Source organism: Bacillus rossius, chromosome 1, assembly GCF_032445375.1.
Source record: "Bacillus rossius redtenbacheri isolate Brsri chromosome 1, Brsri_v3, whole genome shotgun sequence".
Lineage (NCBI taxonomy): Eukaryota > Metazoa > Arthropoda > Insecta > Phasmatodea > Bacillidae > Bacillus > Bacillus rossius.
Genome location: NC_086330.1, coordinates 304,414,453 through 304,440,182, shown reverse-complemented (window position 1 = coordinate 304,440,182; position 25,730 = coordinate 304,414,453). Strand labels below are relative to the sequence as shown.

At 38.4% G+C, this 25,730-nt stretch overlaps 1 protein-coding gene across 3 annotated transcripts; it reads right to left on the bottom strand.

The window, feature by feature from the left end:
- Nucleotides 1-361: 361 nt before the first annotated feature.
- On the bottom strand, nt 362-22,603 carry LOC134527850 (protein artemis-like). Of its 3 annotated transcripts, none has more exons than XR_010074299.1 (7): nt 22,280-22,603; nt 19,313-19,568; nt 17,262-17,524; nt 15,237-15,397; nt 7,156-7,251; nt 1,921-2,645; nt 362-1,778 (listed from the first exon to the last, which is right to left on the bottom strand). XR_010074299.1 is itself a non-coding variant. In XM_063360806.1 (7 exons), the coding sequence occupies exons 1-7, from the start codon at nt 22,383-22,385 to the stop codon at nt 1,108-1,110; spliced, it is 1,281 nt and encodes a 426-aa protein (XP_063216876.1). In that variant the 5' UTR covers nt 22,386-22,586; the 3' UTR covers nt 362-1,107. The 3 variants fall into 3 exon arrangements, 2 of the variants coding, with proteins under 2 accessions (XP_063216876.1, XP_063216877.1); XM_063360806.1 differs by having other exon boundaries at nt 362-1,353; nt 2,496-2,645; nt 17,262-17,527; nt 22,280-22,586; XM_063360807.1 differs by having other exon boundaries at nt 362-1,353; nt 2,496-2,645; nt 22,280-22,582.
- Between the last annotated feature and the right edge of the window lie 3,127 nt (nt 22,604-25,730).

Genomic DNA, 25,730 nt, shown 5'->3' with positions numbered 1-25,730 from the left:
TTTATTTTTAGATTTTACCCCCCTCTACAAGCCAGCACAAGGCTGGCACCGACTGAGCGGCCTGCAGACACAACAGATGTGTGCTGCTCACAGAGCTTCAAAATACTGCTGACATTTTGATTAAACTAATTATACTTACTCATAGAGTTATATTCATCAAAAACCAACATAGGTTAGTTATTTGCACTCATGTTCAACCATGTTGTGCAATATTACATTACCAAAGTAAAACACTCGTATAAGGATCACACTCCATATTTTAAAACCAAAAATCGGAATAAAATGTGTGACCCAAATGCGGATAAATAATTCTATATATGGTACTGAAAATTGTCAACCATTAGTAAACAGAACTACAATATTACTGCAAAAAGGTTTCAACAATTTATTGATTTCTCACTATGTACATTCATATACATGATATTTATTTCTTATGATGTATCTGAATTTTCGGCCCAACAGACATAAATAAAAAACCTCAAAAGAGAAATAGATTTATTTGTAAGTGGAGTTGGAAGCCTAAATATACATGATGTTATTGCATTACCATGCTCTTGTTATGTGTAAAAAAATTTAGGTTTTACTGCAGGGAAAAAAATTAACTTTAAAAATATAACTCACTCTCTTTTTAGGGAACTTTTTTTTTTGCAAAATGACAAAAAAAAATTTTTAAAGGATGAAATGCCTTCTAAATGTATGTTACACACAAAGAGTGATTTTATTTGTAGGAAAAGAGAAATAATGAATGTCCTATCCATTTTTTTGGTATAAAATAGCTTTCCTAATTTCAAGCATTATAAAGAAAATAAAATAACTTGCAATCATGGTTGTGAAAATTTTATGAATGTAGGTTCATTTTAGGGACCACTTAGAGCATGCTTTAAAACATTAAACATATACAAATCAAAAAAGTCATCACTTTACAACACTAAGTTGATAAAGAATTCCAAGACAATCACATTAGAAATATTTTGTTGATAAAACAGTCATATCAGGTTATCAATAAGTAAATCAATATTTTTATTTTTTAAATACAACCCTTTTGTCTTAAAAAAATATTTTAAAGTTTTTTAAAATATATTAATTACCACAAAATTACGTAAGCTATTAAATAAAACAGTCTAACTTGATGTGTTGTAAATGTTTTCGTTTCGGAGGTGGGGAGTCTACTAGCTCCTCCATGACCGGGAGTCGCACAGTTTTATTTTCAGTCAAACGAACAGTCGGGAGGAAGCTGTATCGCTGTGCTTCGATCCGCTCGCTCGCCGTCTCGTCTTCGTCAAGCACCTGTTCCTTGGCAAATATTGACAGATCGACCTGCGGCACGCCCAACTCTTGCAGCAAGACTTTTACCTTTAACAAAGATGCGCCAATGATTGCAAATCCACTCACACTCTGCCGTCTGCACCCAAAACTCATTTTAAAACTCATTTCAATAACTAATCTGGTGTGATCCTCATTTAAAAAACTTTACTACTTAAACATAGATTGCCTGATTGCTTCACATTGCTATTCCTGAGTTTTTCTTTGAAGCCCATTTAAGGAGGTAAAAAGAAAGTGGAATGAATGAAATAGAGCTTAATGGGCACCACTTACCTGGGCACACATATGGTGTGCAGAGCTTCAAGAAAAACCATTAAATTTGAAAACTGATCAAGATATCCTATTGATGTCTGTTTATGAAAACTTTCAAAGCATTTAAGAAAATGCTGAAGGCAGATGAGTAGTTCTGTTTATGTATTTCATTTTTGACTGCATACTGAGAAGAGTGACAATTGCTAAAATGTGTGTTTTCAGAATTATGTACTTTTAAACATGAAACACCCAGTACAGGTTATTGATAGCACTCAAGGGACTTGCATTACTGCTTTATCTTTAATTCTACACCACATAATGTTATCGTTACTGTTCAAATCTCACAGTTGCCCAATGCACGACACGACTAAGTGCCAGGACAGAGCCTTGCGTTTAGAGGCAAAATGGCACTAGAAGCACAAGTGAGTGCCATACTTATCATCCCAACCAGCCACCAATAATATACCACTGAATAGGTGAGCCATTAGTAGAGAGATGTAAATTTTTCACATTCATTTTAGGGACAATCTCGACTTCAAACACTTGTTTTTGCAACATCTTCCATTAGGCCACAGCTGTTTTGACATGCCCCAAGGTAGTCTAAACCACCAACAAACAGCAACTGAAAGCTCGAAACACATACTGGCCATTCAAGAAGAAAATGTCTTCTCTTGAGAAGACGTGACTAAGTCTCGAGAAATGCTGCACCATCAAGTTCTAGCCACAAGGTTATTAGGCCCACGAAATTTCCTGTTCTCTAGTCATCAAAGACGGTGACATGCGATGAGATGAGAACGGAGCATTGCTGGAATGCAAGGCTGAGGAAAACGAGAGTACCCCGCTTGACCGTGCCAGGAATACGACCTGGATCCCTTGGAGGGAGGTCGACCCAATTGAATGACGAGACAGCGGACTCTCACCTCGCACCCGGACGTGTAGAACGGCCTGACGCAGGGGAACACCTTGCGAGGCCGCAGGTGCCTCACGAAGTCCCGCAGCTCTGAGAAGGAACAGTGAGAAGAGTAGCAGACGCGGCTGTAAGTGTCATCTGTGTCCTCGCACCACGTCACCTGCAACACCAGGGCAGTACATGTCAGGCCACTGCCTGAAGCAGGGCGAACAACATTTCAACAATGATGGCCGTTTACGAAAATGTAACATTTAGTAAGCCAATTTATATTATATTTACTAACACACAAACATCTCCCCTCCCCTCCAATATTAAGCTATTTTTACTTGCTATTGGCACTCTCCAATTGCTGTTTGTGGCGGTGAATTACTTAAACCTTGGTGGGAGGGAAGGGGAGGCCAATGGGCAATTTACTGGCCACTACTGGCATGTGGTTAGTAACTGTCCCAGCATTTGCTTGAAGTCATTTTGCGAAATCATGGAAAACCGTGTAACGTACGCTGGGCTGCAGGTAAACACTCAATAAATTAATAAGTAAAAATTAAGGCCTTGGAAGCGTCAGCCCAGAAAACAAAACAACAACAATAATCACAGAGGTGCCCAGACGTCGTACAAAGGAATTTACTTATAACCTACTAGGAACTCTAGGAGGCTATGTGGATCGAGAATGAATAATAATGAAATTACAAGACTGCTGGTATGATTTATATAACTGCCCTTTTACTAAAATAATTTACTTAGCTTTTTCTTTTCTTTTATCTTTAACTTTTAAGTACACATGTATTAAAATATATGAATTACTAACAGGAGGGAGCCCCGGGGCAACAAAATACATATAAAAGTAAAACACCCATATCGCTTAAACTTGACCCTGGTTTTAAGTGAGCTCGCAGGCTCAAAAGAAAGACATTTACATTTTGTTTTTAATTTTCTTTTGAAATGAATTTAACTAAATCCTGTGTCCTGAAAACTGGCGGTCCTGGCACTGGAGGTTTCTGTAGATTTAAAGTCCAGAAGAATTTGTTTTATGTAGAAACATGTATGTCGTCCGGAGAGGGGAGAAAACTTGTGACTGCATGGTAGCCAATCAAGGACTGCTAATTTTGGCAGAGAAGTTCCATTCTAATTCTTGCAGGCTAATCTTGGACGTTATTCTTGCAGCCCGCCTGTAAACAAAGTCCCAAAATGCTTAGACTGGTTAACAGGCAGCTAAGGCTGGGAAATGTACGCCCTGTGAAAGGCCAAAAAGAGGGGGGGGGGGGGGGGGGGGGAAATGACGACCACTTACCCAAAGTAGCGGGGTGAAGTCACGTTAGCTGGTTCCAGGAGTCGAGAAGGCAACTCCCGGCACGGAAGTTCGCGGAAGTCATTACGGGAAAAGAAGAAATAATTTAGATAAAAAAAAAAACTAGCACGGGCAGCCAAATTTAAAAATAAGAAAATTAAGGCATCTATGCCTTGACGTTGGAGACTACATGACGTAGTGTCGAGTCTTGGAAGAACAACAGAGATGGACTCTCGCGAATCGTGGTCCGTACTGACCAGATGCTGCCCGCCGAATCTTCGAAAAGTGCGTTGGTGCACCTAATTAAAGAAAGTAACTGCCTCCATCCAAAGAAGGGGGGGAGGGGGGGGGGGGGTTATTGCCCGAAGGTGTCCGGAGATGCCCGAAGGGGCGAAGCAGACTGAAAAACGCTCGCCGCTGTGCCGTATATTGGTGTGTTCGGCACAGATTTTAAATTTTAGGTTTAAATTTTCATTTTTAAAATTTTTTCATTTTCATTCTTATTTAATTTTTGTCAGATTTTTGTACACTCTTATCAAACCTTTTTCATCCTAGTTCTCTTTCCCTGGTTTTCGGTGCACTCTAGTGGCCGTGTCCTTAAGACTCTCCCTCTCCCCCTTCTTTGGCCGCCAGAGTGCAGTCTTGTCCCCCCCCCCCCCCTTTTTTAGCCACATGCTGGTTGCATGTAACCTAGAGCGAGATTTGTGAGTCGAAGTAAAACTTAGTTCCACTGCGCCTCCATAGAGCGTGCGGCGCTCGACGGCTATAGATGTTTTTACCAAGCAACAGACCTTTGTTTTACCTTGCCTCGGACGTCTTCGGCTCCTTTCGGCGCTGAGCCATATCCCCTCCCCCTTCCCTTGTCCTTCCGGGTCCCAGCATCCTTTTTTTTAGACGATCTAGCCGCCATGATGGAATTAATTCGCGGGCCGTTGGGCTGACTACATCGGCGTCTCTGTCGAGCTACATCTCGACTAAAAAATCGTGTGTAGATCTGCCTTCTACTGCGCTATAGGATGTAATCGTCTCGGCCGAGGGAATTTTCCCCTAAACTTTTCTTTATCTTCTGTTAGTTAGTCAGCCAACCCGAATAGCTACGTTTTAATATATATTTTTTTAATTCTTTTCTTTGTGCTTCCGTGACATCTCCGCGTCGCGTGTCCTAACTGGCAATCGCGCAACATGAGTGGAATCATCTGTCATCACCCTGCTTCGGGTGCAAGAGATACCCACCGATTGTAGAAACACCCCCGTCATCCGAGAGCCACCCCTCCACAATTGGTCGTGATTGAAAGTCAATTGAGTGAACCCCAACAAAATTTATTCTGCTCTTCCCGCCGAATTTTACCCAGTCGTGAGTTCTGAACGACAAAAATTCATAAATCTTGGTGTGCCAGGGGACAGGGGAGAAGTTTTTGTTAACGATGTAAAGTTATATCTTCAGTAATTATGACTCAAGAAGAATCAACTCTTATCGGACATGGTGATATTGTAATTTTTTGCATAAGATTCAAAACCAAGGCAATATATTCTAACAATTTTTGTAAACATTTCACTATGGCTAGACCTTGTTAAATTTTCGTTAGATTCGCGGTCCGGACTCGCTAGCACTATAAATTGTGTTCATGTTTTCTTCATTAATGATTGTTAAGATGTTAAAATGCTAATTTGTTGATCGATGGTTAATCTGCCTTGATCTTTTCTGGTAAAATCTATTAAAAGAAAGGTTATGCACTACATAAAAGAATATTAATATAAATAAACTAGGAAGCCAGATCACATGACTTATTTTGTGGTTTTTATTTAATTGAGTACATATATATATCTACCGATCCACTAACTCCCGAATGGATTGTGTGCAGGGAGTTTCTAAATTGTTTTGTTCCCCGCCTCATGCCACCTCTGGTGATGTTCGAATTTTATGTCAATTTTGTAGCTTGTTGCTCAGCTGTTTCCTAGGACTTTTAAGAGGTGTTATAACACTAAAAATCAATGGCACGAGGGGAGTTACACCGCGCTCTCACGCGAGTCGCAGGCGAACTAAGATCGCAATCGCACTGCGACTGCTGCCAAGGTCGATTGTGACAAGCTGTCTTTTATGGGAGGGATGAGTAGTGCGCTCTGGCGGCCAAGATGAGAACCTGCCTGGAGGGTCACAGAAACGTCCGCTAGAGTGCACTGGTCACACTCGCAACCAGCGGACAGAGCAAGGTTAGGGATTTTTCCCGCCGCTAGGCTTCACTGAGGGCTCTGTTTGACAAGGGCGAATGTCCTTGAAGAGACCATGTACCCTGCGCGGGTTCACTGGAGTTCGATGCTCCGGGTTGAAAGTTCTCGTGAAGCCACAGGTAGGTGATGATGAGGGGAGGGGGGTCTAAACTTGCTAAGTCGCCTGGGAAAGGCGTCGCCGAGGACTGTAACATGGTCCTGGACGTGCTGGCAAACAGCTTACCTATGCTTGCCTCCGTGAAATGAAAGTTGCTAGCGGTGGGCTTGGTGTAGCGTTCGCTAGCACGAAAAGTCATACTGTTACAGGGAGAAAACGTGATGCAAACCGCGGCCGAGATGCTGCGATCACCAAATGTCAGCAAAAGGTATCTAATTGGGCCTGCGAACAAGCTCAGGTGCACTGGGTTGCACAAGATTATGTCGGAGTGTACAGTAATGGAAACAAAATTAAATAAAATTAAAAATGCAACCATATTTTTGGGTTTCCTTCTTAAAAAATGAAAAATGAAATTTAAAATTCAAAACTTGTGCCCGAAAATTATGATAAACGGCACAACCACGATTAGGACGGATGACTGAGGAACGACCCTGGGTCATCAAGACCAGTGGTTTTCAAAATGTGCGCCCTGGATGATTTCTGTGTGTGCCCTGTGGTATTTTAGAGAAATACGTGTTCAGATATAAAAATTAATATGTAGTAACTCATTCAATTATACCATTCCACTCAATATAGGTCAATCATTGAAGAAACTGCTTGGACACATCAGGCTCATGTTTTCATAAATACAAGAGAATAAACTGAAGGTGTGTTTCATTTTAATTTATCAGATTATATTTTTTGCAAAATCTTTGACTTAATTATTGTTACATATTTCTCAGAAATTTTTATATGATGCGCCTACAAAACTTCAAAATATTTGAGAACCACTGCTCTAGACCAGCGGTTCCCAAAAAGTGTTTCACGGAACCCTGGTGTTACGTGGCAGAGTCACAGGGGTTCATGAGTCTGGACAAATGTCATATAAAGCAGGCACAATTATTGTCAAATAACTTGCATTAAAGTAGTTGGGGTTCCACCAAAAGAAAAGTCCATCAAAGGGTTCCCTGACCGCAAATATTGGGAACCGCTGCTCTAGACAATCAAAATGACACTCACCTTGCGATCTGCTTCAGTATTTTCAAAATATTTTGCTGATAACTGAATTTTCTTCAATACTACATTTCCTATATGGTTTTTAAGTTCACTAATATCCTGAAACAAAAAGGACAATAATGCATTTTATATTAAACAGGCCTACTACACACATACATACGGGCAGAATCTTTACAAATTGTTTCCATTTAAGTGCACCAATGTCAGAATACTGATGGTCTAGTTTCATCCAAACAAATAATTCTTTATTATGGTTATAAAACAGCAAGGAAAACCTTGGAGAACCTGAAAAACTGGCAAAAAATGCAAGTTAGCAAAAGGGTGCTGAAAATTGAAGTATTCTGCCCTCTAGAACCATGACTTTTTATTTTGAAGCGTTAGGATTGCCGCTTCGCTTCAAAATCTGCGCGTCTGCGCGGGCGGCGGCACGTCGTCCCCTCCTTCCTTCCCCCTCCTAGTGTGTGCTGGCTTGCTTCTTGCCTCCCCTCCTCCGTTCGGCGCATGCGCGCTGCGCGGCACATATGTTATAAAACTTGGAGATTTTGAATTATTCGGTCTTGTTCGTCTTGTATCTACTAGCTCGTCTGATCTCGTTAGTCTCTTTCGAGAGCTCGAGTAGTTGTTAGCCAGCATGTAGTCAGTCAGTTAGACTTTAACTTTGTACGACGTGCGCGACCTCGGGGGAAAGAAAATGTAAGTTGGAGTGAGGCGGTGGCCCTTGCCATAATGTAAATGTTTGTTAAATTTTGTGTATTTTGTCTAAATTCCCTTTCGATCGCCACCTGGAAAATTACGTTTGATTTTCATGTAACTTAATTTAATTTAACTTCACTTTGTTGGTAACTGTTCTCCCCTGAGTCGTCGACGTACGTAAAACGTAACGTAATTATTTCATTTTTAGAAAAAGTAACTTACTTTTGTAATGCACGTAATGCGCATAAACTAGTGGGTTTTCCCTGTATATTGACAATGTTGTAATTTAGCAGTTTCATTGCGTCTACCTTGCGACGCCCCCTTTTGAGGCCCCTTAATGGGACCGCGCATGTTTTGTACCACGTTGCGCCGACGTAAACTCTCACCTTTTTTGTGGCCTTGATAATGGCTCGTTCACTTTTGCTGTGTGTGATAAGCACTTTAAAAAACCATATTGGTTTGTTTGTTACGTAAATGATCACCTTGTTATTTATTTTTGTTTGGCTTTATTAAAACTTTATTACTGTTAATGTTGTTGTAGTGTTAAAAATACCCGTTCTCAATCCTTACCATGCTATGGCGTTCCACCCCGTCTTTATGCCTGTAGGCATTACAATTTCACGACTTCTCCCTAACTTATGTGACCAATTCTTCAGCTCAGTTCATTTCCCTGGACTTGCAGGCATCCATGAAGCAGACACCTTGCTATCGAAAGAGAGCTCAAAGCAGTGTTTAACAACTGTGCTTTGTTCCTAGTCCCTTCCTGGGAACCACAACCACTCTTGAAACACAAGTGGGGATGTACTGGTGCATTATTCTCACATTGTTCCCACAAGTTCATGCACACGATAAACATGAAGAGAAGATGAGACACACAGGAGCAACATTAAGGCCACTTGAATTAGGTTTGAAAGTAAGCCTGTGTAAATATCAGGTTTTTTTAGTTTGAAACAAATATATAATCAAAATATTGTAAAATACAAATACTGAATTCAAACAGAAAGTGTGTTTTTATGATAACATTATAACCCTGGTGCAGCGATCGACAGACGACTGGTGAGATCATGGCACTGTGTCCTTCACGCAGGGAGGGCAGTCACATGACCTCACCGACCAATCACACACACACTTCATTCACACTACAAATCACAAGCCAATCAGAATACGCGACATACATTAAAAACAGTTTTCTATACACAGAGCCAGGGACTTTACATTCTCGTTCTCTCTCCCACACCGTGATACAGCAGTTATCACTCAGTTCCCACACAGTGATGAGATATCATTTCTGTCTCTCTCTTACTGGTGAATCACTGTTTCGTTCTCACTCGCACTTACAGGCCTCTTATGCCTCTCTCTTTCTACACATCACCCCAGACACAGTCCCTTGTTCTAGAATCATTATGCAACATCTGCATTCTAATAAAAACGTAATATATAATTATAATACAATATTCAAATTTAAATAAATAATAGAAAAAACTCATTACACATAATATTAGGTAAATATAAGTAGCAAAACAAAGTTGAAAGGATGACTGTAGAAACATGATTATTTAATAATAATTATAAATTCAGAATAAAATATACTGGCAACCTAACCCATTCTTAGTAACAATATTGTTAGTAGAAAAGGTATGTATACTGCAATGCTACAACATGTTAAGATTATTATGTATGAACCCAATTTTAGAGTAAACTATGACTTAAAACTGATATCAATAGTTACACAAGGTGATTGCAACAGCTTCTCTACACTTTGAATACAATACAATATTCATTATTTTGAAGTGTGTATTTCATATTGGATTTAATATGAAAAAATAAAGATTTATTTTAATGTCTGAGATATTGGATATTTGCCCAAGCTTATTCAAAAATGCAAGATGGTTTACAGTAAATAAGCAACATCAGGGCAGCAATCTGCCTCATCTTGTAACGAGAAACCCTCCCACGCTTCGCCTGGAGTGACTTGGAGGAACACGGAAAACCAAAAGAAAGCATGGCCGGACGTCCAACGTTTTACAGTTGCAACACGTCACGCAAGAAATGTATTGTACTTAGGGACAACATTTACATGGTGAACTGCTATATAACTGAAATAACCACAGAAATGCACGTTAATACACCATGTAACGCCGAAGTACGAGCCAAGCCATGAAAATGCAAAAATAATTCCGAAAACATTTTACTCCAAACATCGTAATTTTTTCAACATCCAAAATTCATTACTATTTCAATTCTATTATGCTAGTTTGTAATTTGAAACAAAACATGCAGGCTGTGAATTAATTATAATCCAGATTAATAATGCTCATAATACTTTATACATTTTTAAATGACAGATTCTGATGAGTACTTCAAATTTACAATATGAGTGATTCAATTAACATACTTCGGCTGCAGGTTCACCAAGACAAATAAGTTGAAACCATAAAGTGACTTGCAGTATAAACTGCTTCCTAAGGCTGGTATACTTCTTGGAAGTTGGAGCTGAACAACCAGTGTATTGCAAATAATACAGAAAATATGTAAAATAGAACACTTAGCATCTGGATAATGTTCAAATGAACAAATTTCTACAACCACCACAAAATTATTTGTTGTCGTACCCTGATATCATTATTTCCCATACATTCTTGTGATGAGTTACTAACCCAAATTATTTCAATAAAATCATTTTACAACAGCGACAAGTTTTGTGGAGGTTGTAGAACATTGTTAAACCAAACATTATCTACACACTGAATTTTCCATCCTAAATACTTTCTCTACAATTTGCAATATAAAAACTGTTCAGCAAAAACTTATTTTTTTCATTATGAACTAGCAGTTGAAGTACGGCCCTCTAATTCTGACTCATTTTGTATAAATACTAGTGGATTAATTTTTTTCCCTTGAGTAAACTTGCCTTAAACATTAATAAAACAAAAATGTTATGTAAAAAATCAGCTGGTATCACAATCAATTTGTTACATTCCAGGTTGGCCCTGCTAAGCAACCCAGAATAGTAACAAGACAATTAAATCACTTGAAAAGTGTATGTTTATATATGTACTATGATTTTGAAGTTTGGTTTTTTAAGTTTGCCTAGTTGCAAACATTGAAGATAAATTATTCCCTTAAGATAAAAGTTTATTTTGTAGTTGCATTAAAAATGAAAGAGTTCAAGTCAGCCATTATTCATTATTCCTCAAAAACAAAAAAAAACAAAAAAAGTAGATCATAACTTGCATAACTGGTCCAGACAATTTATCACACATTCACTGTAGCGTTTCGCTCGTCCAACTAAAAAATAATTCAAGACCCTTTGTTTTACTGTAGAACAAAGGTAACAATAAACCAGCAGCAAATATCCCGGGAGGACAATAACGGTAACCCGGGCTGATGCCAAAGCCTGTGGTCAAATTTTAAGTTAAAAAGGTTCAAAAACTAATAAAAATAAAGTTATGTTTTGGCGTAGCCCTGACCACCAGGTGTGAAGTTAACTATTTGTAAATTTACTTAACTGTTTCCGGCGAGCTGCCGACGATGTGGCCGCACGTAGCGACGATAGCGCGACAACTAAACGAACAACAAAGTGGTCTTCCCTTACAAAGGTGACAACAAAGGGGAGATAACCCCGTGTCGACTAACCAATTACAATACAGATCCAGAAAAATTACCATATAAGGAGAAGTACTGGAAAAAATGTTTTCTCTGGAAGTCTGGGAAGACACATCACATTACCTCAAGGCTCGCTCTGATTGGCTGGCAAGGCAGCGCCAAGTGAAAGTGCTGCATAGTCGTGTGCTCACATGCTGGGTTTTCCCAATAATTTGAGGCATGAAAAATAACTTGCTTGCGACAGAGTGTCGCGCCCATGTCTTCCTTTCTATTGAAAACTTCTAGAATGTTCTAGAATGTTACAGTCTTACTACCCAGAATATGCTTTAAAATTTTACAAAAGTAATTAATACACATGTTAATTTTAAGTGATTAAGAAAATTACAGTGAAACAAATAATAATAAAAAAACATTAAATTCAGCTTTATATAACCTAACCCAAATCAATATTAATATTAAAGTACAAACAAAATGACTTAAATTACTATACATAAATGAAGAAACATGAGTACAAAATAATTATGAAACATTCAGTAAACATAAACATAAAACATTCTCAGTCAAAGTTTTATTGGTAGAAATTATCTTAGATAACATAAATTTTTACACTGCACCATCTTAATAATTAACCAAACTTTATAAAACTCGAAACCAATATAGTCCATTGAAAAGTTACATTTGGGGTTGCGTTTTTTAGAGGACGCAATTTTATTTTTTTGACGTGTAGGGGGGGTCAGTGTAAAGCTAAAACCAAGTTTGTGGGGTCGCCACCCTTGTCCCACGGCCGCCATCTTGAAAATAGGGGTTGAAATGGTTTTTACGATATATCTCTTAAACTATTTATTTGATAAACAAAATATGCTAACATTTTTTGTTGCAAATTAAATTCTCTACAACTTTTGTCCAGTAACTTTTTGTCATAGAACTATAAATAAAAAAGTTATAAGCGAAAATTTTCAGAAAATTTCGAGAAAAAAATTTATATTTTTCGATATAACTTTTTTTTTATCATTTTACGAAAAAATGATATCTGACCATTTTGTAGATCGTTTTTTGAGGAACAACTTTTATTCGCAGCATTTTTTCATTAAGTCAATAGCTAAGGTTTTACAGCGCTCCGAAGTGAGTACTATTTTTCAGTACTCTTAAATATACCTATATTATACGTGTGTATTAATAATATGTCATCAGTTATTGTTTTTTTTATTTATTTTGTTATTATAACTTTTTTAATTACAAATTTTGCAATATTATTAATCATTAATTATTAACTCTTTTCCCCACCACCCACGAGGTAGAGTCTAGAGGCGCTTTTTTTTTACGTGGTATCCCCAATAGGCATAATCCACTGTGATTTTCTAAATTAGAACTACTCCGTCCTCAGTCGTTTCGATGGACCAGGCTGCGGCTCAGCATCTGATCGGCTTTCTGAATTAAATACCAGTGGGAGAACTGGAGAAGGAAGGGGTGTTAATGTCGGCGGTTCATCATCAAAGTCATTTTCATTTATTAATTCTGAGAGTTCCATTAAGTTGCTGCAAGTCTATCCAGAACAATGGAAGCACACTGCAGAACATTTCAGCCCTGCTTTTCGACATCCACACATCGCTCCACAGTTTCCTTTGCATTTGCAAAAGATCAATTTTAGAAGCTCAGGGGATGCTGGAGGTTTAGAGTTCTGCACTGGCATCAATAATTTTCCACATTTTTTCCAGCCCCAGTCTTCAGGATCATTATAATTACCAAGCCATGACTGGACCTGATGGTAGACTCAGAAAGTATGAAAGCGAGCTGTGTCTTGTGTTGGAGGAAGTGAAGATAAGTTAAATGTACTTTTTGTCACTGCCTTGGCGAATTGTTTGTATCTTAGCCTGTCAAGAGAATTATCATCTTTATTACCACCGTATAAAGAGATAAAAAAAGTTCATCAATTACAGTGAGCAAAGCAGGGTCAACTCTCTTGTTGAGAAACAAAGCTGTTCCACTTGCAAACTCTAAATGTTTTTCCAGGTTTTTCACAAATTTCATTTTACCGATATTGTAAGGAGCTGAAGTTGTGTCACATCCTGAAAAAGCATGAAGAAACAGCAAGTTATCCACAATGACATTTCCGTACATAAAACCTGACGCACAATATAATTGTTCTGCTGTTCGTCCTTTTGATGGTTTTAAAAAAAATACATTTGCTTGTTCTCTGCCAAGTGCTGTGAGCAATATCAGTATGTCAATATCTTCAGCTACAATAGTAATGGTATTAAATAATGGAGATGCAGCAAGAGCAGTGCGAACGATAAGAGCGTCTGCGTCTGATTCTGCTTGGTCAACAGTGAAACCCATTTCCGAGAATACAGTTTTAAGAAGTATAATAAAGTTAGATTTGTTCTACTCATTACCAAGAAATTTCTCTTGTGATAATGTCGGTATGGTGTTCTTGTCAAATTTTACTTCTGTCGACTGGTGTTTTTTCGTGCGACGCAAACGTTCCCAAGACTTTGTTCCTGCGACATCAGGGTGGTCTGAGTAACCGTCAAACACAATGCTTGCAGAGAGCCCGAAGTGTTCTTGTACATATTTGACGTATTTTGTAGTTATATCCTTGGTCACTTGGGTATTTTCTACCTGAACAGTATTCTCGGTAACGGCCATCAGATTTAAAATTATTTTAAAAATCAATAATTGTTAAATCCTGTTATGGAGAGAAAAAGAGTCAATAATTAATGATTAATAATATTGCAAAATTTGTAATTAAAAAAGTTATAAGTTAATAACAAAAAAAAAATAACTGATGACATATTATTAGTACACACGTATAATATAGGTATATTTAAGAGTACTGAAAAATAGTACTCACTTCGGAGCGCTGTAAAACCTTAGCTATTGACTTAATGAAAATATGCTGCGAATAAAAGTTGTTCCTCAAAAAACGATCTACAAAATGGTCAGATATCATTTTTTCGTAAAATGATAAAAAAAAAGTTATATCGAAAAATATAAATTTTTTTCTCGAATTTCAGAAGATTTTCGCTTATAACTTTTTTATTTATAGTTCTACGACAAAAAGTTACTGGACCAAAGTTGTAGAGAATTTAATTTGAAACAAAAAATGTTAACAAATTTTTTTTATCAAATAAATAGTTTAAGAGATATATCGTAAAAACCATTTCAACCCCTATTTTCAAGATGGCGGCCGTGGGACAAGGGTGGCGACCCCACAAACTTGGTTTTAGCTTTACACTGACCCCCTCTACACATCAAAAAAATAAAATTGCGTCCTCTAAAAAACGCAAGGTAAGGCCTAAAAAATGTAACATTTCAATGGACTAATAACATAGAGATCTTACTTATTAAAAATCAATTGGACCTCAACCATAACTCAACAAATTCTTACTAAAGTCTTGTTGAATTGAAATCATTAGTGTGTGAGATGATGCAATGTGCTCGAGCACTGACAGAGTAAATAGCTGGGAAAACAGGAGTGTGAGTGAGAAAACCTACCAGCAAAAGGCAACGTCTACCATGTTTCCCACTCGGGAAAAAGCCGGACTGGACCCTGAAGGAGGTGAGTGATCTAAACACTCGACCGCTGCCCTTGAGTACACATGATGTTGTGACGGGCAGCACTACACCATCTGTCCATACTTAGTAATAGTACACATTACGAACATTAAGTTCAGATCCAAAGTCATTAAAACCTGTATCTCATTGGTTGGATGTTGGAACACTAAACCACAACAATCCCCTCAAAACAACTTTAAAAATGTACAGCAAGTAAAAATAATATCTACCTTGTTCATAACTGCATGAATCCGCTTGCTGTTATCGTCTGTCACCGCATCGAAGACCTCCGGTATGTCCCTCAGTATTGAGTATAAACCAGGAAGGACGTGGATTTTTGTGTTAAAATGCTTCGCGACTCGCACAAACAGATATTCTGTGCCCGTCCACGCTGGAAAAACAAAACAGATTCGGCATCAGAAGGTGAAGGAAGTAGGTAATTTGCTGTATCATATTGATGCTGATTAAAAATCTAATTGCACCACTGTACTTGCATGGATAGTCTCTTAAATCCCTACACAGGATGTCTACAAATATCTTCTGAAACAATTTCAGGGATTTTTCAAGACATATTAATAAAAATTTCTTAAAAAATTTTTATGTTTAAAATCATATATAACCAAAACAAAAAATTAGCAAATATAATATTAAATTTTCTGCAATTTGCAGGAATGTAACAATTTTTTAAATTAGAAAACTAATAATTTCCTCATCATTTAAGTGGACAGCCTCAAAATATTCACGTTTATTGTGCGTCTATAAACTAACGTGATATGTCGAAAACGAAAATATAAGATGGTATAAGCCTGCTGGAAATTATGGTTTTTATGACTTCCAGCACCAATGCTGTTTATTATGAACTTTTTAATGACATTGTGACACACTGCTACATCAAGCATGTCAATAACAGCTGGACTCAGTCCCCACATGGTGGCTGAGAGGGCATAGGTTCAATTCCCCGCAGGAGTAGGAAATTATATTTTCTGAAATGTGCTTCCTGACTAATTATTTTACAGACACAAAAAAAAGCTAACAGAATAAGATCTACGGACACGTTACCTAATTTGTTAGTAAACAAAAAATATTTCTCTCATGCTAAAAATCACCACCTGCTCCCAGAAAATTTAACACACTCCCACAACATGGACTGTCAAAAACATCAACATCTCATTAAAAATTTTGATTCCAAAAAAAAAAAAACAGTCAAATCTGTTATTGTTCTGAGTGTTTTGAATTTAGATGAAGGAACCAAAATTGTAAACGATACAAAGATTTCTTTCACTTCCAGTTTTTTGTGACTGACATGCAGTCATTGAACTCAAACAAAAGACAAAACCAATAACTGAAATAGATATAAAAATATTTTGGTGACCCAGGTTTGCTGGGAAGAAGTACAGTACTTTGTTTGCAATAAATTTAAAGTAAGAAAGTTCAATGAAAATGAGTATTATTAATTTGGCACATCCAGGATAAATTACAGCTCATATTGATATCTCTATGTGTGAAGTTTTTTCAAACAGTTGGGACCTAGCTAGATTTATTTCTCGCCCACTAAAAATAACTAATCCGTAGAGCCACTTTGAAAAAGCTATTCTACTAAATTTATAGTGTAATTATTTTACATATGTACTGGCTTTTCCAAAAATGTCTGTAACGATTTAGTTTGAATTAAAAGTTTGGAAATGTTACTAAATTACTAATATTGCTAAGTTTCTATGTAAATTATTTAATATAATAACACAAAAATTCAAAAGTAAACTAAAATTACATTTTAGAGATATTTACAGTACGGAAGTGCTAAATTCATAATGCTGTTTTACATTAAAATCTTTATAATTGTAGTACTGTAAAAAAAAGTTTCACTTCTTCCAAGCAAAACTGGGTCATCAAAATCAGCTACTATATTCAAGAATTGCTTGTTTAATAGTACAGGATATATATTTTACAACTGGGGCATGCCATAGTTTGTACCTTCATAAAATTATATTATCGTAAATTTAAACTTAAGCCCTGTGCTTCACCATGAACAAAAAAAAAAAAAAAAACAGGCACAAAGAGTATTTTAGGTGCTATGCATACAGCATTTTGAAACATACTCAAAAAAAAGTCCAAAAAAAAAACAACAAAGATCGAAGCATATAATATTTATTAGGAAGTTTCATAGGATCCATAGTATATCAGATACCTTAAGTAATGAAAATCAAAGTAAGGACTGTTCAAGGGTATTAAGAAAGCATAGGATGCCTAAAACTGACCAGGCAGCAAGAGGACAACATGACAGTGCGGCCCTGCAAGCATCCAGTCCTGTGCGAGCTGGCACGTGGTCACCACGGACTGTTCCCGCGCAGGAAACGTCCAGTAGCGCGGGGTGAGGAATGTTGTGTCCAAGTAAAGCGTGTTGATAGCCCGCGGTGCCCCGCCCCCAACATGGAGCTGCTTTAGCTTGCAGACGTCCCCTTGCGCGAGTCTGAAGTCGCCCGTGTACAGAACCGTTGCATGCTCACCTTCAAACAGGAACCTGCTGGGAAAAAAGCTACGGTATTTCTGCTAAACACACACTGCCATAATTGAATGGTTCTAAAGTCTTGCACCTATCACTGTTTGTCCTAAAGTCATTCATCCTAATATTGGCTGCAGCAACTGCCTTTTTGGAAACATTCTTTTGTCCTGATGTGTTTATCTTAATTTCTTTTTTTATAAAGTTGTTTAACCGAACACTGTTTGTCCTACAGCCTTCAGTAATTTGTTCTTATTTTAGAACAAATTATAGAAATGTACTATTAAGACAAATGATGGAAATATACTATTAGGGAAAATGATTCTAGGACAAATAATGAATACTCATAAAAAATAAAAAAGCAACAATTCACATTTTAGCTGAAATGATAATTTTTGAAATGATTACTGTTTGCACATTAACAGTAGAATCATTTGTGTCCAACAACTCTGAACACTACAAATTTTAGTGATTTCACATACACTTATGATAATCCTTGGGTAATTTTCTAACGGTTCATTTTTACTTAAAACCCAGTCTTAAAATCCAAACTACAAATTCACAATTATTTTCCTGTACGGACAAATACTTATACACAGTCAAATATGCACAACAGTAGAAATTGTATTAGTTCACACAGACATGTCAACTATTACAGACACATTTTGGAGAACTGCGATTGTCTGTAAAAGTGCAGTTATGCCCAAAGACTAGCTGTCCGGTTTAAGCAATTGTGTGAGCTGAAACAGCACTGACAAGGCAAACTTAGCTGCTAGTTAAATGGGGGGTATCATTCAAAATGAACTATTCCTTTCATTTGAGAGAAAACTGGCCAGATACTACACAAAATAATTTTTTGCCACATAATGGAAGCAACAGAACACTATCTGATTTATCACTGCAACTCGCAGCATTGCGCACCTCAGCAATGTGAATGAGATCCATGCAAATATAACCTGCAGAATGGTCATTAACGGCAAGGGTAGCAACTATGTGGAACAAAGTATGCAAAGTATAAATGGCTGTAGTGCTCAGCAAGTGCACACGAACTAAACCTTAACAATTCACCACATAAGGTGACTTACTGGTGAAAAACCCAATCCACAATCTGCACCACGGACAATATGTATTTTACTAACTGCATCTTAGCTTCTGGGTTTAAGCCAAATCTATAACGACATCAATGCTTCCTATTTTTTGACACGGCATGTTACAGCCTCTTCAAGGTAACTAGCAAGTGTGGTCTCCACCCATGAACTAAAAAACATTTGATGAGAATGGCCTCCAAAGCTTACAATCTGGATTACATTTTTTCTTTCATCCCAATGACATATCAAGAAAACTTAAAGAGCCTGCCTACGTTGTGTCCATTTGCACTCTGAAGTTCCTGACAAACACATTTTTACAGGCCACTACTCAATTTGCAGTGCATTATTGCAACAAACACAGGTTACCTTCTTTCAAGACACAGCTTTTGATATACATTTATTAGAAGCTCTTGAACATGGCCAAATAGGGTATTCATGCTGTGTCTCTGTCTTGTAAATGAATAGCTACAAATCTACCCAAGATAATAATTGCAATGACTTTGTTAAACACTTCTCATCAACAACAACACTATGTACCCCTTAAATCCTCATCCATGAATAGCACGGCTAAGACAATATGTCAGTTCGCTGCTTGTGCTGATGCCGCTCTTGGAGCTTCCTTGTTTCTGTACGCAGTGAGACGTCCAGACTGCATCTGCACACGGTCCACCTGCCCTGGGGTTACACTGCACATTACAACTGGAATGAGATGAGCACGCACATGACGGATCCGGGGCAATGGCCGGCGGGAATCGTGGAGACTGTCACTTCCTGGCAGTGCCCGTCGCAGTCGACGCCCTGCGATCGTACCAGGCTCGGGGCGCTCGGCTGCAGGGCCACGATCTTGTCCTTCACCTCCGATAACCTCCGGAACTTGGACACGAGGAAGTGGGCAGTTATGTCACTGCAGTAAAGGTACACGTCGGGCTGCCTCAGGTGGTCGATGAACGAGTCTTCACGCAAGCCATTCGTGTGGTCTGAAAAGCATCACAACTCCAAACAACAGACCTTCCAGAATAATCAATATACATGAATATATGAACTGTGGCAATTAAAGAGGGACAAAGAAGGAATAAATGAATTAGGGCGCAGCATCTCATCGGCACTGAGGCAAATAGAGACGATGAAAGGTGATATTGTGCCAATGAAGCGTTGTTGGAATGCAACCGTGGGGAAGGTTGGAGTACCCACCAGTTCACAGAAACATCCACCATGTTTTCCACTCGTGGACAATCCAGATTTTACCCCACTGAGGATGTAACCTGACAGCCTTGGCGAGAGGTGAGTTGTCTGACCAATCGACCCCGTGGAAAAGTCATTGTATTAAGTACAAAACATTCAAGACAATATTATATTTGAAAATGTGACTATAAAGACACATGACACAAACTGATTGGTTGTTAGAGCTGCAACAAGAATCTATAATACACTGTCATCTTTAGAAAGGAGTTAGTTATTTTAATAAAATTGATTAAATTTTTTATATCACTTGATCATTTTTTATTAATAGTAAGCAAAATACACACTATAGTACCTAACTATACACATTAGCCTACTATTTGCAGAAACATGACCATTTTTGTCACAAATATAAAACCTTTTCAGAATGATTTAAGTGGATAGGCTTTAACTATTTCTACTTAATGGGCAACTATAAACTAAATAATGCTTCAAGAAAACAAAATGGAAGTTAGCTGCTGAAAAAATAAGTTTTGTAACTTTTTGTGACTTTCGTGACCAGTCGGTTTCGTTACTTTCCTGATTTGTAGACACCCTGATAATGTCTGTCTTTGGAAACTTTTAAATTACCAATGGCTGAAAGTTATACCTCCTTGTACATATGATGTAGTTTTGGCTCCATTTACATAGCCTCTCGAGTAATACCAGAAATAAATACTACAAAAAATTTTAAAAATTTCAACATATTATTTAATTTTTAGTAACCAGTAACTTTTCTAGATAAGGCTTTGTGATTCTGCAAGTAGTTTACCATTTTAACAATTTAATTGACTACATAAATTGGTAAATATGTAGAGTCGCGGTATATGTGAAAAAAAATGCTAAAAAACATAAAATACTTTTATTCTATGCTCTTTCACTTCCTCTTTTCAAATCAACCGGCGGAGATAAGAAATTCCAAATACTTTAGGAGATATCGAATTTTTTAATTTTCATCACAATACCTGGGTATTCATGCCGCAATTAACATTGTTTCTGGTTTAAGAGTATCTATTATGTTTCTTATTGGACAATTTTGTCACGTGACAGTTCCGTGATTGGCCAGTATTCAAATGAACCAATACGTGATTATTTATTTATTTATTAATGTTCCGTCGGAGGTATCGCGACGTAGGTGAACGACTACATCATTTCCTTCTAATGGCAAAGGAAATGTACCCGCCTCCAACTTAGGTGGGTTTTTAACGTTTCTAATTTTAAAGTCTTATTTTTTATTTGGATATTGTAGTGCAAGTAATAAGTAACAAAAAAATTTTACGTGAGTTGTTAATGTTCATTATTTGTCAGGGTTTGTTAGGTCAGGTCAGTTACATTATAAATTCTTTAAAACTAAAGAATCATTGAAATTAAATCATATTATTTTTAATGTACGCTTAGTTTGAAAGTATTCATAATGTAACTGACCTGACCTAATCGACCATTTTATTTCATACTGTTCAAGTGTTCATCCTTTGTCCCGGTTTGTTTGGTCAGGTGAGTTACATTATAAATATTTTAAAACTAAACAGCCATTAAAATTAATTCACATTATTTTTTATGTCCGCTTAGTTTGAAAGTATTAATAATTTAACTGACCTGACCTAATCGACCATTTAATTTATTACGCATTCACGAACACACTGCAAAATAACAAACATGGCGACGTTCGAATGGTTGTACAGGTGTTGTATTGGAAATTAAAAAATTTGATATCTCCTAAAGTATTTGGAATTTCTTATCTCCGCCGGTTTTAATGAAGAGGAAGTGAAAGAGCATATAATAAAAGTAATTTCAGATTTTTAGAATTTTTTTTCGCAAATACCGCTACTCTACATGTTCAAAATTAAAAAATTCAATATCTCCTAAAGTATTCGGAATTTCTTATCTCCGCCGGTTGATTTGAAAAGAGGAAGTGAAAGAGCATAGAATAAAAGTATTTTCGGATTTGTAGCATTTTTTCCGCATATACTGCTACTCTACATATTTACCCATAAATTTAATATTGAACAGTTAATGTGATTTGGTTTGTTACTGTGTGTCTGATACACAGTATTCCGAAGGAACATAAATAGAAGAGGGGGAAAAGCTGGAGGTGGAAGTCAAATGGTTGGGGGAAAAGTAAGATGTGCTTCAACTGGAGATTACAGGAAATAGAGGAAAATACAGCTCTTAGCAGTGTACAGACCCCCAGGAGACGGGGAAACAGAAGTGGAGATATTGCTGGAGAGCTGGATACGCTGAAGGACGGCCTGGTAGTTGCGGATGTCATAATCTTCCCAGGAGTCCAGTGGGAGTGCCGGTAAGAAGCTAGTATGCCTTGAAGTTTCCAGTGATACTGAATTTCCACTCGAAAAGGTTTATTTCTAATTTTTTTATTTCTTAAAAAGACGGCTAAACAAGAAATTATGCAGGTGGGCGGTATATGTACTTGGGCACTGTGTGTGTGTATTTATTGTCGTTATAATCTTACCGCTATGGCAGTGACTCAGAAAAAACGATAAACAATTAAAGGTTGTAGGCTTGAAAAAATCTACAGCCACATTAAATTCCCTTATGATACCATCAAATGAACTCATGATGTTATAGCAAGTAAACAACTATAGTTTTGTACTCCACAGAGAAACGGTACAACAAAATATAAACATAAACAAATTAAACTTCACTTTTACTTCAAACAGAGATAGGGAATTAACAAATATTGTAGTAAGACAATATAGGAAAGTAATAAAAAAGTGAGACACGTTATGCAGTGCATTCTAGTGGCAGGGCCAGAACCTAAACATTATGTGAATTTGTGATGAGAGTTTTTGTCACTTAGGCCGGGTTTATAGAAAACGCAAGAACGCAGAAACGCAAGAAACGCAACTACGGTAAACGTCCAACCTTAACTCTTCTACCAGCACGTTTATAAAAAACGCAAGACACGCAAGAACGCAAGAACGCAACGCAGAAGTTGTTGAACTTTCTACTTCTTGCGTTTTCTCCTTGCGTTTCGGCCTTCTATACTGGTTGCTTTAGTATGTGGAAACTGAAACTGTCATGTAATGCATATAGAAGGCTCTGCGATTGTAATCGTTACGCTTGTGTTTCTTTATTTATGTTTTGGTCTGGCATTCTTCTAGTGAATACAGCGGAATGGAGGAAGCTGATTAATTTCTTATTCAGCTTATCCAAAATTTTCCCTGCCTGTACGATAAGTACAACAAAGATTTTAAAAATAATCATGACTTATTCCTGAAATTTTATTTTTTGACGTTGGCGATGGCCGGCGTCCTTGCGTTTTTTATAAACGACTGTGAATTTCTTGCGGTTGTCGCGTCCTGCGTTCTTGCGTTTCTGCGTTCTTGCGTTTTCTATAAACCCGGCCTTAAGAATGTACGTTTTGTCCAAGGTCAATCGTTTTGTCCTAATTTTCTGCAGTTGTGTTTATTTATTATGGTTGTAAGATCCCTGAAATTTTACGCTACTAGCATTTCTAAGTTGCTAGCAACCCGAAGTGGTTTTTAAAGTTAAAATTACTCACGTGTGTTGGTGCCAAAGTCGTCTGAGTTTTGCGGCTTTAACCTACATATAATCGCTTACATGATCACCCGGAAACATATTAAACCTATCGGTATGCCCAATAAATCTCTGTGATAGTAAATATGTTTGGAGTATATTTTATAAACTTTAGGAATCACACAAAGCAATAATCGCAACAAATATTACATTATAATTTTGGGATTAAACATTGATTACACAAATTTTCCCCATACTCAAAATACAAGTATTAAGCACTGTGGTATTGTTTTGAGGTATGTACAAATGTACATGAGGTCATACCTTGACTGTTTTAAATTATAATTTTACAATTTACTATTTTCATAATTACATTTGAATACAATAGTTAAAGAAAATTACTTATTATTGAAGGAAGTATTATAATTGTAACATATCTCACAGACAATCAATTGGTTTGGTTATTTCACACTAGATAGGCATATAACATTTGACGCCACCCATCTGTGCTCCTCATGTCGCTCAGGTCGTTATGCATCATCAACACCTGCCCAAAAGTGTGTGATACGAACGCGCCCGTGCGCGCAGTGGAGTGCCGATATGAGCAGTGCGCGAACTCTACGAAGATAGTGCCGTTACTGGCCAGGTTGGACATATCACTCCGTCGGGTGTGAAAAGGTGCTTCCGCCGAACTACGAAAAAGGGATAAATATTTATTTTCAGGGATCGAATTAAACTTGTAACTGCTTTAAATTGCTTTTCTCATATACATAGCTTTTTCAACGTGCGAATATGTCGTTAAACTGGCCGCTTCTGTTTTCACACACTCTGCACTTTTTGGCGGGAGTTAGCATCTCCCTCCAGACCGGCGCTGAGAAGGGAGTCAGTCGCCGCCGCGAGCTGACACGGGCCGGCAGCTTCCGCGCAACCCGGGAGCAGCTCTTCGCGTGCGAACGAGCGTGCCGACATAGTATTGCTCATCGTTCACACAGGCAGCACGATGACAACGGTGTCATACGTACACTGTTGGAGTGTTGTGTATTCACTTTAATATTAATGTCAGTGACATCGTGCAAAGCGGGAATGTCCGCCGCTTCACTCGTCGGTGAGGGACCTCCACGAGCAATGGAATCGATGCTGCCAATGGAAGGGGCCTCGTTAGTGCCGGGATGGATATCCGAAAACGGAAACGGCCAGGAGCGTGACAGCACCATGTACATCATGCCAGTGGGAATAAACCTCTGTAATTTATCATGTATTCATTTTTTAAAATTTAATACTGTGTCCAGAGTAGCCCGAAGACCCAGGGATTCTTTCAGTCTTCACGCATCTGCCTCTAGTCACATGACCGTACCGAACCCTGAGACACATGCACTTTCTTACGGACTTAATTACTTTAGGGAGGCAAACGGAGCGGTGCCAAAATGGCGCCCAACAATGTGGGGCCAATCATAACAAACAAATCTAATAAAAAAATTCTAAATTTTAGGTTTTTTTTCGCATAGCGGACAAGGACTTGTGTAGAGACAGGCGACAGTGCGATGCGAAACCAAAGCAGGCGCGCGGATAAGAACGGCTCAAATTCCACACCGAAAGTGGCGCGACATTGAGATCGGCAACCACCTCCACCCGCACACCCGACCAGCAGCGAGACGTCAGCTGACAGCCGCGACACATCAGACCACTGGGATTACGCACGAACTCACGCGAGACAGGAAGCATGCCAATAAGTGTGTCACTAACTCGGCAGGCCCTCCCCGCCTGCTCCCGCCCTGTCAATAATGTCCCGACCCATCGCGTGGGCCGGTTGACCGTGATCGCGATGTAGAACTCGGAGGAAATGATTGACATGGACATGCTGTGTGACACACGTCTACTGAACAGGGTACCCATGGGAAGTGCAATCGCCGGCACGCATGCATGGGGTAAGTGCAGAGTGGAGGTCAAACCGAAAGTGTGCGAGAGACAGACTAAAGCCATGCCGGCACACCGGTGCAATGCTGTAGAGTGCAATGGACAGCCCGACGAGGTGGCATTCTGTCACCAGTGTGGCACCATGAGGCACCGGACGTGCACAAAGGCGAGTGAGTTCTTGAATTTTCGGGATGGTATGTTTATGTGTACTGCATGTGAGGACAGAGTGACGGGACCAGCACAAGTGACCATCGTAAGTAAATCTCGGTGAGTTAGCACCATCGTCAAGCTACCTGAATTCGCGGGACAGGAGCACGAAAACCCGCGGATGTTCACGTGGATGTGTTCTGACCGTCTGGCCAGATATGCCGTTCCATTGGACGAATGGATGGAGCGTGTCAGCGACCAGCTCAAGGGGAGCGCACAGGACTGGTGGTCCATGATTGGCGAATACGACATGGAGTGGCACGACTTCGCTACACGCCTCGAGGGGAAATGAAATGATGTGT